A 12,951-nucleotide genomic window follows, 5' to 3' on the forward strand; every position below is an offset into this window, starting at 1 on the left:
GTTGGTATTTCAGCGGATTTTATTTTACTGAACAAAAAAATACCTGAGTTGCCGTGGAAGGGTTTGGTCCCGGCGGGGTTCGAACCCGCGACTTTCGGCTCATAAGACCAACGCTCTAACCAACTGAGCTACGGGACCATGTTGATTACTGTTAGAAAAGTTATTTTTTAAACGTTTTAATTCAAATTCCACTTCGGTAAACACGTTTATTTTCGACATACGCGTCACGACTCAGGAGCAGTCGAGCAGAGATGCGAACTCCGAGCATTTTGCAATCTGCATGAAATAGGCCATTATTGGATACGATTTGCACGAAGACAAGAGTAAAGCCCATCGATGAGACCCTCGGTCGGGCCTCTGCTAGCTAGCCCAACCCAGCCCAGGCAACTGAAGCCTGCCAGAGTCTAGAGCGGACGAGTAGTACCTCTCAAAAAAACGTACGGGACATGGCTACGCTCAAAAACAAAAACAAAAACGAAAAAACGTACAGGACATGGCTGCCACTCAGGGACAGACTGGGTTGCTAGATGTACTGGACATATACGTTTCTTCTGCCGAATGACTGGAATAGCTAGGCGGCAGTACGATCGACAACAGGTAATGAATAAGGTAAATGCACAAGAGTGAATGTTTCCTTGCTGTTTTCATGGTATACGGTACAGTACATACAACAGCTGGATACACAGCTGGAGTAGACTGCTAGAGATTGGCAAAGCAATAGCAGGTTCTGTACACATGTAAAGTTCAAAAAGGAGAGATCTCAAAACATGTAGTACTAGTATATAATTCACCCCATCAAATCTGGGTACTATCTTTATGCCACAAACAAAATCAATCGTTTCTCGCAGTTACATTTGCTGGTAGATCGGTATATATTTATGTATGAAAAAAAATCAAGTTCAGTTAGCTGCATCCCCCATATCAATCAATTGCACAACGAACTGAGGCATACCTGAGGTAGTAGTACGAATATTAAACGCAGAATTTTCCTCTGTTTATCCCCTTGCATGAGCACGTCGCTGTCATCCAAGGAAGTTCAGTATCTTCACCATGTGACGCAACTAATTAGACAAACATGTTTGGTCGGACTTAGCCGGTGCTATATTTTCATGGAGATTTCACATGAAACCGTTTTCACATAGGTCAATAAAATTTTCACATGAAACCAACAACCGCAGCTTAACATAGAGCAAGACTCAGTTTACGGTTGCTTTGCCATGAACTTATTTTATAGAATGAATTCCACTTTTGCCCACACTATAAATTTGTAACATTCTTTATCCTATTTAAATTCAATTGCAATATTTTACAAATAATTTGTTACATTGTGTCAAAATTTATAGCATTTACTTGTATCGATCCATATTAAGTGTCTTAGATTAATACAACTTTGTACTAACTTAATAAAAAATATTCCACTCCGTTGACCCACTTGTCAGTCAGACGATGTTGGTGACTAGAATGCCAACACTTGGAAACATCAACCTGCTAGGTGTTTTCTCCTTACCCATTTCCCCACCCGGCTCCGCATGCCCACCTGACTTGCCCCATGCCCCGCTTCCGTTGAAATATGCTATGAATCTAAATTTGAAACCCTGACCTGCCCTAGTTGAAGTATGTGACGAATTTGATCACTGGCGGCTAGCCCTGCCATTCCACATTGGTCCTCCTTGCCGCCCCTATTTTTGCCTCATGTCAGCAGCTCATGGCCTCACGGGAAGGGGCAAGTGGATCTAGCCTAACAAAAAAAAAGGAGATATCTAGGTAAATTATGATGGTTTGCGGGTCGGGTCAACGGGGTAGGAAAAAAGACCCAACAGGTTTATGCTTCCGAGTAAGTGTTCATGATGGGCCCAACCAATCATAAGCACGAAAAATAAGTTGTGCATTTGTATCGGTTTTTAGGCCGGTTTTTTTTCATAAACAGGGTCTATTCTTCTAATTGAATCGCGGGGATCGACCGATGCGTCCTCAAAAAAAAACAAGGTAAATATTGACATGATGTGGCAAGTTAGGATTAAAATGTGGCACATAATTTTAAATAGGGTAACATTGTCACACAATCACAAATATGAGATTAAAAAAAATGAAGTTCACTCTAGTTTATATTTTCTTGCCTATAAAAATTGCTAGCCAAACAATTAAATAGAAAAAAAACCGGTGAGTCAAATGTATGTGTGTGTACGCTAGCTTCCTAAATCCCTCCAAAAAAAACTACTCCCTCCGTCCATATTAAGTGACTCAAAACTGTTCAAATATGGATGTATCTATATCCAAAAAGCGTCTAAATACATGTAATATTCCGTCACTTAATATAAGATGGAAGGAGTATTCCGTGGCTCCCTAAAAATAAAATAAACTACTGGCTAGTCAGCCAATGATATATTGGACGTGATTCATACAAAATTACGCACACATGGCTGTTGAGCACAACCGAGTTAAGCTCCAGGTGTCTAACTGGAACTCATGTTTCCTTGTGGTCGCTGCCCTGACCCGTTCTACGTGCGCCAATATTCAAAGAGATCCGTTTCACGAATTATACTGGCGTTCAAATCCAAATGCAAGCTTTGCATTGTTCGGTTTTTCTCTGGTACTCCCAGCGTACGTACTTACGTGTCAACGTACTACATGGATAGTTCATCTAAAATAAGCATACTCCATTAGTAGGAATTCTTTAATTTGGTAATCAAAACCAACGACGACCAGACCAACTCATTGGCAGCATGCCAGCAGTACAAACTTTGGCAGCCAGCAACCACGAATTATCACCAGAACATGTACAGATTTTCAGTGGCTGTTCACAGCTAATTCCAATAAAGCGGCGCCGCGAGCGGGACGCCTAAATTAAACCTGGAAACTGGGTTTAAATGAATAATATAATTCCCCTTTTGGAAATCATTTAATAATTATTATTATAATAAAATCGCTGCTAGAGAGAGCCAGCAGGTGGCCTGATGGCCTCCGTGCTCCAATGATTGGAACTGCCTGAATTAGCTCCTGGATTTTCGAAAGGCTTCTGGCAGACTAAGCCTGCGAAATGGACGGCGTCGATTGAATGGATCAGCCCGGTTTCACCGCCCAGATTCAGCCCGGTTCTACAGGAGTCAACGCCGCCTCAAACGTCCACCAAGACTCCGTGAACTCGGTGAGAAATTTGTTTTTTTACGGCTGCGTGCATACTTGCTAGGAGCACACGACATTGCACATGGGGAAAAATAGTTATAGAAGCACCCCTCATGAATGATATGGACAAATCCAACTCCATATTTCTAAACCATAATGTGATTTGACAAAAGAGTACCTATGGCCATCGTCCCAATACTTGATATACCTATTGTCGCAGACAACAAAGGTCATTAATCAGGTGTTGTTTTTTTAGACGATTTAGGTTTAGTTTGCAGGGCAGTAAATATGGCGGTGGTACAAGAGTGTACGTGGATAACTAGCATGCTCGGGGGTAATTATGAGGTCACGCACCCGTCTCTGGAAAAATGTTTGCTCATCGACTGCGTTACAAATGATGCAAGTAAATTAAGGAGTAACTGCATCCAAGGTTGGTGTCTATTCATTTACCTCTTAACAAACATGAAACAATCATTATAGTATTTAGCGCGCGTAACGAAGGATAACTTGTTGAAACAACCACAATGGACATAATTGCAAAGTCGTCCGAAAAACATTTATATCGATTACAAAATATGTGCGTACATTAGTGAGCATCTACACTGAACGTCGCCATTATATTCATTCATTTCGCTAGCGAATTGAATACATTTATCATAGTGCTCGATCGAGGGTACGATGTATACATTTTCAAATTTTGTGGATTTTTCTTTTAATAAGTACTCTTTGGTGTACCTAGCACAGCAAATAAAACCTCTCTCAATATAAAAATGAAAATAAAAGAAAGAAACGCAATACCGGCAAAGGAAGAAAAATTACGGAGGGAGCTCCAGAAGCAGGGGACCTCGATCAATCATCTGTGATTTCAGCGACAAATACTGCAGGGGGAGAGAATCCAAAGCCCTCCTTTGGGTTTGTCTCTTCCTCTCTCTCCTCCCTTCTCCCACCCACCTCTTCTCTCCTCCTCTGTGGGTGTGTGCTGTGGAGGGGAGGAAGGAAGAGCAAGAACCAGGAGCTGCTGCCAACTCTGCACAGCCTGGGCTCTCCGATCATTGATTGCCCATCTATTACCTTCCTCTTTTGTGATATAGAATCCCATCTCCCTTATATATATCTTCTCTTGTCTCTTGGCAATCTCTCCTCTCTTTTAGATTTCGGGCTTCAGAATAGCCCTTCGTACCGTAGTTTGATAAGTAGTCGCTGTTCTTGTTTTTCTTGATTGGTTAGGGTCTCGAATTTTTTTGGGTCCTCGGTTTCTCGGTCCTTCCCCCAATCTTGCAATCTTCTGAGCTGTTCTTTTTTGCTGTGCGGAGTCATGGACGAGAGGATTCCACCGCCCTCCCACTTGCAGTATTCACCATCTCCTGTTCATTCTTCGCCTCATCACCACTTCAATTCTTTGAGGAATTCTTCCTCTGAAAGAGAAAGGTGGGATTCCCTGCTTTGCTATCTTGCTCTTGTTTTTTCCTCTCGAGTTTTGGTTTGGTTTTGATCCAGCCTTTTGGGAATCTTCCTAGAAGTACGAGATTTGATGTTGTTGATGGAGATTTATAACATTTTCCGACCTTCTGGATGTGATGTTTGTCATTCATCAGTGATGGAGTAGTGATCTGTGGGAATATGTACTCCGATGATCGCTCCTTGCCGATAGATTTATTTTGGCTTGTTGATGTAAATTTTGTCCTCCATAGGTGGTTGCCCGTTATTGATAGTCCTGTGTAATCTTTTTTCTGGATCTTGTCGTATAAATCTTATCAAAGTTCTAGATGTTACAGTGTTTTCGTTGGCCTGTAGTTATTTTAGATGCTCTAAATTATGCTTCTAACTTTTGTAATATTGTATTAATCTCATATGAACAACAGAGTTAGAGTGACTTGTGTTATACTAATGCTTTGTTTGCCCGGCAGATATCTGGCTGAGTTGCTTGCTGAGAGGCAGAAACTAGCCCCATTCGTTCAAGTTCTTCCCTTCTGTACAAGGCTCTTAAATCAAGGTTGTTTCTTTTGTTTTCAGGCATTGATGTAATTCTGCAAGTTTATATGCCCTTTAACAATTTACTAGATATTATGAGTTGTTAATGATGCATTGCATTCAGCCGTCCACACACTATACTGATTCCTATGTTTATTTACCTTTTACCCAAAGTCTGTTAGGTTATGGATTGTTAGATTGTTAGTCATGAATTGCTATGACATTTTGAGGACTGCCTCTGCTACTTCTTTAGGGTTTTATGATGCACTTCCTGTCCAGAATTATTGGTAATCGTTATTATTTATTAGTTAACCAGATTAGTTAAACCAGATGATGTCGGTACTAGATTTTGCTATTGGTACATTTCTCGTATGCCCTACTATATAATTACTGGTAATAACTAGATATTGCCGTTCATACTAGATTCACGGCGACGTAATAACTTGTCCAACTCTTGGCTATAAATGATAAATTTGCTTTTGAAAATCGACTTCACACTTTAATTTTCATGCTTTTTATACCAACCACAAATGTCTATTTTAAGAATGGTCACCGTGTAGCTTATACCTGCTTTTACATGAGTACAGTTACTATCTCATTTTGGCGGCATTGACAGATTTGTAAATCTAGTGCATATTACCTTTTCCCCAATTTACTATAGCATACCGGAAAGAAAACCATTTATTACTGTCTCACCATAATCATGTTTGTTTAATGCAGAGATTTTGAGGGCATCCAGTATGCAACCTAACCATAACCCCGAGAGGATAGAGCATGGTAGCCCATTAAGGTTACCAGGCCACCCAGTGAATGGTCAGCCAATGGATCTGGAGGGATGGTCAGGAATGCAAACACCGGTAATGCAGATTCAGGCAATTGCTTACTATCGTTGAGATTTTAATTGCTACGTTATCATTGCATCTAAACAGGATCTGTGCTCTGGTAGGAAAAAAATGCTATGTGTAAGGATTGTGGATCTTGTAAGCATACCATGTGATCATTTGTGCATAACCTTGCACTAGTTATGCAATTTAACCCACTGTGGAGTAGTTGTTGAACATTGGATAAAATAACCTGATTTATGGTAATGAGAAACATGATTATCATTTCTTCATTTTGGCTTCTCATCTGTTCCTGAGAACCATTAAGAATCCCTTTTTTGTTTATTCTTTGCCATGTAGTTACTTAATTAAGATTAGCCATTGCATGTATAACTGTTTTTGTCAAGGGCCCAGATTCTTTATATTCCCTCTTGCTTATGTTGACAAGTTGTCTTAATCATATTTATGGGTAAAAAATATTCTCTGTCTTTGTTCTCCAGCATATGGGTGTTATGCAAGCATCACCAATGAGCTGGAATGGTGCTCCAACACATTCTGGCCCCCCTGTTGTCAAGAAACTCATGAGGCTAGATGTTCCTGTCGACAAATATCCTAATGTACGCATGGCTCTCCTTTAACTTCATTTGATGTACTATACTATGTTAACTTCCTTATTTACACTATTTTGATTGTTATTAGTTCAACTTTGTTGGCCGTCTGCTGGGGCCTCGAGGAAACTCCCTGAAACGAGTTGAAGCCACGACTCAATGCAGAGTTTATATTCGTGGACGTGGTTCAGTTAAAGATTCTGTGAAGGTAACTAAGCACATACATTATCATGTACTGTTCTCCAGTTCTTGAGTTCGATGATGTTGTTTTGTTAAAACCGTTTGACACTTTTAGGGAAATGTGTTTTTACCATACCTATTATGTGGAACTAAAATTAAGAGATTATATTTCATCATTGTTAAATTGGCTAATGTTTTGTAACACTAATACCATAAACAACCAAAGCTTATGCTGGCCAGATTGATATGCCATGATTGGCCAGTTAATTTTCGACGCACCTGTACTATCTGAAGCTCATGCTATGGTCTCCAACCACAATAGTAACACTGGAGGAAGTGTGGAACATGCTAGTTAAGGTTGAACATCGTGCTAATTTTTTAATTCAACGTATGTTACTTTGAGTTAGTCTAGAATCATAGGATCTAGGTTCAGTGACGATGTAATATCTATTCAGAACTTGCTATCACGTTGTCCACACCTACAAATATTTTGTCATTCAAACTTCATTAAAGAGATATACCTTTATTGGTTCATTCTATTTGTTAGTGTAGAACCTCTAGGTTAATGAATTACGGGATGCCAGTCTATTTTAAGAATGCAGTTTAATTGCCTCGAGTAAGAGTATTCCTGAAATGGTGGCTTTGCACTCTAGCTTTCTGTTGCCACTTAACCTTGATCTCTTTATTCAAAGGATGGATCCTGTAGTTTAAACCTTTAAAGGTTCTGAGTTGTAAGAGAATCAAGGCAATGCATTTGCATCGTATAAGTCTTTACTTCACAATTAATATGTATATTTTATGAGCGTCTAGCATAGCTGCTGCTGTGGAGTTATTCTGCCCTCGATATAAGTTTTTTTAGATCCGAGTATAAGCTTTTTTACATCTGGTATCGTATACGTTTTTACCTTAGAAATCCTCACTTACAGTAACAAGTTTCTAGCATAGCATATTGCTCTGATGTTACTCTGCTGAATATAAGTTTTTTCTTGTATGCAAATATACATTTTGAAATCTGATGTCCCATGCTGTTACCCTTGTACACTAGAAAGATATCAGCCTTGCCTTTAGTCAGATTTGACATTGGACTTCTCTCTTTTATTTGTCTGTGGCATAATAAGGCCATTCAATTCTTGATACATGTAGTCTGCAGTTCCAGTTTTCTTTTGCAAGAGTAAACTTTTTCACACCCCGTAGCGACGTGAATGACCTAAAAAGTATATGATTATATAGGAAGAGAAGCTGAGAGATAAGCCTGAGTATGAGCACCTCAATGAGCCACTACATGTGCTTGTGGAAGCTGAGTTTCCAGCAGATATTATCGATGCCCGTCTAAATCAAGCTGTGACCATCCTGGAAGATCTACTCAAACCAATTGTAAGTACCCTTGTTTCATCTTTTACCGGAATTTCGGTATGGTCTTGCTGACTATTGGTGTCATCAGGATGAGTCGATGGACTACTACAAGAAGCAACAGCTAAGAGAGCTAGCCATTCTTAATGGAACTCTGAGAGAGGAAAGCCCAAGCCCCCACCTTAGCCCCAGCCTCTCCCCTTTTAACTCCACGGGGATGAAGCGGGCCAAAACGGGACGGTGATCCGATTCAAAGTGAGTTCATCTGAAAAACTGGTTGATGGTTCAAATGTTCTGCTGGAGATGATTGGTGATGCATATGCTGGGAGGGATGATCATCAGTGCTGGCCTATGCCTGTCATGATCTGCGCGCTTTACCAACCGTATGATGATGGTCCGTGGGTGAATGATGATCTCGGTGGGCTTGATGTTTTATTATTTATTCTTTTTGCATCTGACTTCTGAGTCTTAACATTAATTATTGGTTTGGGTAAGTTAACAAGGCCAGTTGGCCATTCTAGAATCTGGGATCCAATCCAAGTGTCGGACAATAATCGGTCAGGTATTGTACCTGGCTGGAAGAAATAGCTGTAATATGTCATGGGCTGGTGCTTTTGTGTGTTATTAGTGGCAGTAGTACAAGACAACCAGACAATCATAGCTGGGAGACAGGCTCCATTAATGATTACTCGCATTCATAATTTCTATTTCCCTGTCTTTTCATGTGTCTTCATCTAGCACACTCTTGTGTCTTAGCATAAGTGCGTCCACTGCACCAGCTCCGTGCAGAAATAGACCACGTCCTAGAAAACAAGCCGTCAAACTTCCCTACAAAAAGAAAAGAAACCTTCTGTAGCTTTAGATTTTTCAAGTGAAACTGTACCACTAGATTTGCCATGAAAGATGTTTTCACAGGATCTTGAGCCAGTCATTTGCTTAGCATGTGCCAAGTGATGCCAGGTCACTAGACTAGAATAGCAAGCTGCATCTTTGTTTTCCTCTCCATGTCTTTGCCTGGCCGAGGTCACACATGTGCACGGCGGTAGTTTAGGCAATGTGCCGGCCAGGGCCACTAGCGGCCGATCTGGCCGGAGAAAAGCCCTCAAATCTCAATCATCTATCTGTAAAGCCTTTCCTCGCGCTTTTGCCAGAGCGGCTCCGCAAAAAACGCCATGGATCTTTCTCTAGTTCAGCTAGATTTACCTGCCCCTGTTGTTACCTTTTTCCCCTGTGGTCCTCTCGTGGGGGAAAGTTCGATTCGGCAAGAAGAAAAATAGTTTTCCGAAGTCTCGTCAGCCTCTTGCCTACACTTTGTGTGAAACTGCCTGCTCCCGATTTGTCCAGCTCGGATACCGCTCCGAATCTTTCATGATTTTGATCGCTCTGGGTTGTGATTTGCAAGGAGAGCCGGATAGATGCCTTGCCCGGTTGGACTACAGCTGGATGGCTGACTAGTGACTACTGACTGATTGATTGATTGGCTGACCGGTCGCGTAGAACAATCGAGGAACTTGAATTACGTGTGGTCGCCTGGGAAATTTCCTTTGGTTATTATTTAACACCAACTCTCCCGTGAAATGGGAACCATCGATTTCTGTAAAGAATATTTTTGTAAAATAGCATTTCGTTTTCATCTGACGTAGGAAGGGTTTTGGTCACTGTTGGTGTGAAGGAATGCTATCTTTGTTTGGACTAGGATGGTGCCAAAAATTATAAACCTGATTCTAACGAGGTGATTAAACAAAAGGTAGCATGCTCAAGGCGAGATTAAGAGCAGGATAATACAGAGCAGTCAACACATGGGACGCATAATAAAACCTAGAAGATTTGAAGGAGATGCTGTGCAATACTGAGAATTTCAATGCGAAACAGTGTCCTACGGATGAGCACACACAGAGGTACCGACAGCGACGCTGCGCGGGATATTCCGATGCGAAACGGCGTCGCGATCACATGATGTTTGCATCCTTCCCTTCCCTAGCTACAGCACATGGTTGACGGACTAAAGCATTCCGGGCTCCACGAGGGTAGAACATTGACAGCTTATCTTGTTGTTGTATCCCTGAAAACATCCGCTGGAACATCAAACAAGCAAAGAGGTCATTTCAGGTTTCCCGCGTAGGGGCATGTGTTGAGCACTGTAAAGCTTCTGGATATGTCAACCTGGTTGTCACTGTGCTGTTCTACTCTACATCCGCCTCCACTTGTCGATCTCCTTTGATGTTGCTTTGATCAGCTTCCTGGTACTCTCCATCACCTCATCAAACAGGGCATCAAACTCTTGGCTGCACTTTTTTTTTTGACAGATAGAACGATGAGATAAAATGTGCAGGTAAATTACATGCAGCCATGTAGGAAGATTGTACTGTACACAGCTTAACCATTGCTAGGTAGTCTCCTACAAAATTCACCAAAGTTTGCATCAAGTGTAGGAAACACCTTTTGACATCTCTATTAACACTTATAAGCAGATTCAAGGCCAGATACGTAGAACTCATCTATGGAGGTAAGCATGCCAAACAGTAGGAAATGGAGTCATCTTGCATTAGCACAAAACATAGAGTTATCGCTTACTCATAAGTTAGGTTCTTGGAGTTCAGAAAGGATCTCCTGATGTTTGAATATCTCCCATTCTCGTCATATGCAATTCCCTTTCCAAAACCATAACCAAAACCTATGCCTATTCCACATCCAGCACCAGCTCCAAATCCTATCTGTAAACCAGGGAATCCAGCTCCAATTCCTGCACCTGTTGACCCACAAAAGAAATAAGAAAGTAAGAGAACAAAATAACTTGATGTTAGAGTCCATGGTCAGTATGTGAAATCAGATGTATTCTGCTGTTCTGAGTCACCGTGTAATAAACATTGTGTTCTTCTAGATGGTATTCCCTCAGTAGTAACTCTGAATTATTCAGAAATCCAACATAACAATTATTTTGTTATAACAAATATAACTGATTAAATGACAGCTATAGTTCAGAGCAGGTGCGTGAAACATGACTTGCTGAATTATATATTTTTACAAAGGGAGAACAAATTTACAGGATGCATAGGCATCTTAACCTCAGTAAGAAATATAAAATCAAATATATTGAGATGACCTGAAGCATCCACGTGAATATCTAATAAGCTTTACTTAGCTAGCTTGAAATAGAAATCTTGCCATGAGAACTGGAAGCTTAAACTGCTGTTACAAGGGTAATCTATGTATCAGTATTGGTTTTAGTTTCTCAGACTTTGGAAAGTAAGTAGAGAGTTTGTTACTAGACTCTTCATTTTCACCACATTTTCCTGGCGAGCTCTGTTTATCAGGTTCGTTTCCTCCTAGATGGTACAATTGATATCATCAAAAGTATGTCCAGGTACATCTACATTATAACTTCAGCAATCAAACTGTCACTAGATGTATTCTGCCAATCATACTATGATTCACTGACCTTGAACCGCAGATTCCTCTTTAAGTAAGCATAAAAAAAAAATATGTCCACAAACACATGGATGAATCTATCTTTAAGAATATGTATATACGCCATGCCATAAGGCCACGTCCAGTTGAAAAAATAAATATCAAGAAATCAGAAAATTATCTAAGAGTTGCCTGCTCGAACGCCTAGGGCTAATGACAGATGCTAAACCACTACAAATCACTCTGAACCACTGGCTAGGCCCCGACGCAAGGAGAAGCAGCGACACTAGCCTTGCACCTGGGATCAAAGCTCACAGTAGCCAAACGACTGGGATTAATTTCCCTAGCGCCTTGTTAAGCGCCCGCGCTGTACGTGCCCTAAGGATATCCATGTTCAAACATTTAGAAAGTTGTACTTCTTTTGAAGGGCAGTGGACTCGTTTTAAACGTGTAACTAGTCAAACTGTATACAAAACTGGGAGCGTGATATTTTCACAGTTAACCCGGTGTGGGAAACACTCTAATTCTAACATTTCGAACATACCTAAATATTTCAAACACTCTGTAGTCTATACTACAACTACTAAGAGAATATCCGGTCCAATTATTTGTATCATGTAGTCTGATCCTGACGGGTCCCGAATTTCTGCGCCCTATTCCCCAATCCCTCAATGATAGCACCTAATACCTAAATTAAACACCGTTCAGTAATAGTCTATGCGCCAGATCAACCCGATTAATGGAAAAATGCACTACCACGTTCGCCCCCGATTGAGTCGATTGCTGGTGATTCCTGAACATTCTGGAGCGTTTAATGGGGAGCAGAAAGGTGGAGAAAGAGGACGAAGGGTGGTTTATGGTTATAGGTTATGGACGGCAAGCCACGTACCGCCGATGATGCCGACTCCGACGCCGACGCCGCAGCCGGCGCCGATGCCGAAGGAAGGACCCAGCTTGCCGAGCGCGTCCGACCTCACCACCGGAAGGCCCCACCTCGACGCGCGCCTCCTCCAGCCGAACGACATCTCTCTCGCTCCCCGAGGTTCGACGACAAGCCGGAGACCCTTCGAGATTTCTCTCCCTCAGCGGCTCAGGGGTCAAGAGGGACGGAGGCGAGAGCGGTGGACTGGCGGGGCAGGCAGGAGTACTCCGCTATGGCCGTAACTCGGCACCGGATCAGCCTCGTGATTCGTGCACGCGCTGCTTTTACGCAACCGTAACGATGTTTTTCCCTGAACTTCGCATGAGAAAAGTTTCTTCAGAGCTGATATCCCCTTTTGTTAGTTTTTCTGTACGCAAAAACATCTAAAAAAATGTGGATTATAATAGACCTATAACTCGTAATCGTATTGACATAACTATTTCATATGCTGGTAATCCTGCAAAGTGACTGTTGCAGTCAGTGTTCAAGGACTGCAGATTTGAATAGCTACAGAAATATGAAAAATGTTTTACAGAGAATGCTTGAAACATGTACATCAGTACGCGTG

At 41.4% G+C, this 12,951-nt stretch overlaps 2 protein-coding genes and 1 non-coding gene across 4 annotated transcripts; 1 reads left to right on the forward strand and 2 right to left on the reverse strand.

Annotated features, from left to right (window-relative positions):
* Window positions 1–64: 64 nt before the first annotated feature.
* Window positions 65–138, reverse strand: TRNAI-UAU. The gene has a single exon. It is a non-coding gene; the product is annotated as a tRNA-Ile (tRNA).
* A 3,818-nt stretch (window positions 139–3,956) lies between these two features.
* On the forward strand, window positions 3,957–8,760 carry LOC100828371 (KH domain-containing protein At1g09660/At1g09670). Its single transcript, XM_003564748.4, has 7 exons — window positions 3,957–4,551; window positions 5,031–5,116; window positions 5,815–5,951; window positions 6,416–6,532; window positions 6,615–6,731; window positions 7,934–8,077; window positions 8,145–8,760. The coding sequence occupies exons 1-7, from the start codon at window positions 4,439–4,441 to the stop codon at window positions 8,295–8,297; spliced, it is 867 nt and encodes a 288-aa protein (XP_003564796.1). The 5' UTR covers window positions 3,957–4,438; the 3' UTR covers window positions 8,298–8,760.
* Window positions 8,761–9,763: 1,003 nt separating this feature from the next.
* Window positions 9,764–12,654, reverse strand: LOC100829276 (protein TRIGALACTOSYLDIACYLGLYCEROL 5, chloroplastic). 2 transcript variants are annotated; one of them, XM_003564751.4, is made up of 4 exons: window positions 12,351–12,640; window positions 10,628–10,802; window positions 10,217–10,338; window positions 9,764–10,128 (listed from the first exon to the last, which is right to left on the reverse strand). In XM_003564751.4, exons 1-3 carry the CDS (start codon window positions 12,484–12,486, stop codon window positions 10,242–10,244), a joined length of 408 nt encoding a protein of 135 aa, XP_003564799.1. In that variant the 5' UTR covers window positions 12,487–12,640; the 3' UTR covers window positions 9,764–10,128; window positions 10,217–10,241. The 2 variants fall into 2 exon arrangements, with proteins under 2 accessions (XP_003564799.1, XP_024315156.1); XM_024459388.1 differs by lacking the exon at window positions 9,764–10,128 and having other exon boundaries at window positions 10,309–10,451; window positions 12,351–12,654.
* Between the last annotated feature and the right edge of the window lie 297 nt (window positions 12,655–12,951).

Source organism: Brachypodium distachyon, chromosome 2 (genome assembly GCF_000005505.3).
Source record: "Brachypodium distachyon strain Bd21 chromosome 2, Brachypodium_distachyon_v3.0, whole genome shotgun sequence".
Taxonomy (NCBI): Eukaryota; Viridiplantae; Streptophyta; class Magnoliopsida; order Poales; family Poaceae; genus Brachypodium; species Brachypodium distachyon.

Bases quoted from the DNA above. Each gene is read 5' to 3' on its own strand.
- LOC100828371 (XM_003564748.4), top strand. From the start codon at position 4,439: ATGGACGAGAGGATTCCACCGCCCTCCCACTTGCAGTATTCACCATCT. The intron at 4,552-5,030 runs GTGGGATTCCCT...TTTGCCCGGCAG, and splicing joins TCTTCCTCTGAAAGAGAAAG to ATATCTGGCTGAGTTGCTTG. The intron at 5,117-5,814 runs GTTGTTTCTTTT...TGTTTAATGCAG, and splicing joins TACAAGGCTCTTAAATCAAG to AGATTTTGAGGGCATCCAGT.
- LOC100829276 (XM_003564751.4), bottom strand. From the start codon at position 12,486: ATGTCGTTCGGCTGGAGGAGGCGCGCGTCGAGGTGGGGCCTTCCGGTG. The intron at 10,803-12,350 runs GTACGTGGCTTG...GTGGGTCAACAG, and splicing joins CGGAGTCGGCATCATCGGCG to GTGCAGGAATTGGAGCTGGA. The intron at 10,339-10,627 runs GTAAGCGATAAC...AAAAAAGTGCAG, and splicing joins TCCAAGAACCTAACTTATGA to CCAAGAGTTTGATGCCCTGT.